The sequence below is a fragment of the Dendrobium catenatum genome, unplaced genomic scaffold, assembly GCF_001605985.2.
Source record: "Dendrobium catenatum unplaced genomic scaffold, ASM160598v2 original_scaffold_145709, whole genome shotgun sequence".
Taxonomy (NCBI): domain Eukaryota; kingdom Viridiplantae; phylum Streptophyta; class Magnoliopsida; order Asparagales; family Orchidaceae; genus Dendrobium; species Dendrobium catenatum.
Genome location: NW_021464139.1, coordinates 1 through 1,256, shown reverse-complemented (window position 1 = coordinate 1,256; position 1,256 = coordinate 1). Strand labels below are relative to the sequence as shown.

The window sequence follows — 1,256 nt, the reverse complement described above, 5'->3', positions numbered from 1 at the left end:
TAATGACAGTCGACATCCTGGAGAGTCTTCCAGGAGATCCCGTCATTCTCCTACTTCAGCCAAAGAGGAAGTTCATTTCGATCGTAGTCCGCAAATTGAAGAAGTGATCCTTCCAAGCCGAGAACCTGAAATTCAGTGGCGTCGTCGCTCAGAAATTCAGGTACAAGAAGAAGAAAAAGAATATAACGATGATGACACTATGGAGATCGAGGTGGTTCGTATGGTCAGCCACGTCGATGTTGAAGAGGAAGATGATGATGGTGATGAAGAAGACCAGCAATCACAGCCGCGCGTACGTGTTTATCGACGTCGCCACAGGGCTAGACCCATTGCCAGCCAAAGTGCTCGCTCCTCAGAAGAAGGCGATGAGGAAGAAGAAGAGGTCGGAGAAAACCCCTTCGCTGGTGAAGATATCACACTCGCTGAAATGAGAAATCAAATGAGGCGACAGATGCGAAGAAAAGACAGAGAAATCTCTCAGTTAAATGATAAAATGACTGAGATGATGACTCAAATGACGGTCATGATGGAAATGATGCAGAAGACCACTTCTGTGGGCCCTGCACCGGCTCAGCCCGTCAACCAAGCTGCTAATTCTCAAAATCCTCAAGCGCCTCAAGCCTCAGGAGTGAAAGGTGTACCTGAAGGTGTCGATAAAAATGATGACCTAACCCGCCAGCGCACTCCCCAAAATGTGGCAAATGCCTCTGAGCCTGTAACTGCGTCACAGCTAGAAGGCTTAATCAGTGAAAAGATTAAAGCCATTATAGCTGCTGAACAGGCAGAGAAGTTGGTAGGAAAGGGTCGCCCGTACCCAGCAGAGTACGATCAGGTGCCGTATCCAAAGGGATATTCTGTGCCGAAATTCAATATCTTTGATGGCAATAAAAATCCCAGACAGCACCTCGCGCAATTCAAAGCTACCTGTGGGAACACAGGAGGCAATGACGCTCTGCTATTCAGGCAATTCGTAAGCAGCTTGAGTGGAACTACTTTCGAATGGTATGCCGAACTGCCAAATGATTCACTGAAGACCTTTATGGAGTTAGAGGCCTTGTTTGTGAAAAGGTTTGCCAGTGCAAAAGAGAATACTACCATTGCTGATCTTGCCCTTGATAAGAGGAGAAAAGATGAGTCAATAACAAGATAAATAACACGCTGGCGCAATCTCAGCATGAAGTGCGAGCAGCAGCTGGAAGAAGAGCATGCAGTTCAATTTTTGATGGGAAACATTGACGACAAAATGCAACCCTTCT

The 1,256-nt window shown here is 46.7% G+C and overlaps 1 protein-coding gene across 1 annotated transcript; it reads left to right on the top strand.

Moving 5' to 3' along the window:
• On the top strand, window positions 1–1,150 carry LOC114578763 (the record flags this gene model as incomplete). The annotated part of the gene is given in 1 exon segment (XM_028692227.1): window positions 1–1,150. A coding segment is annotated over 1 exon segment (1,150 nt), but the record flags the coding sequence as incomplete, so codon positions are not given.
• Between the last annotated feature and the right edge of the window lie 106 nt (window positions 1,151–1,256).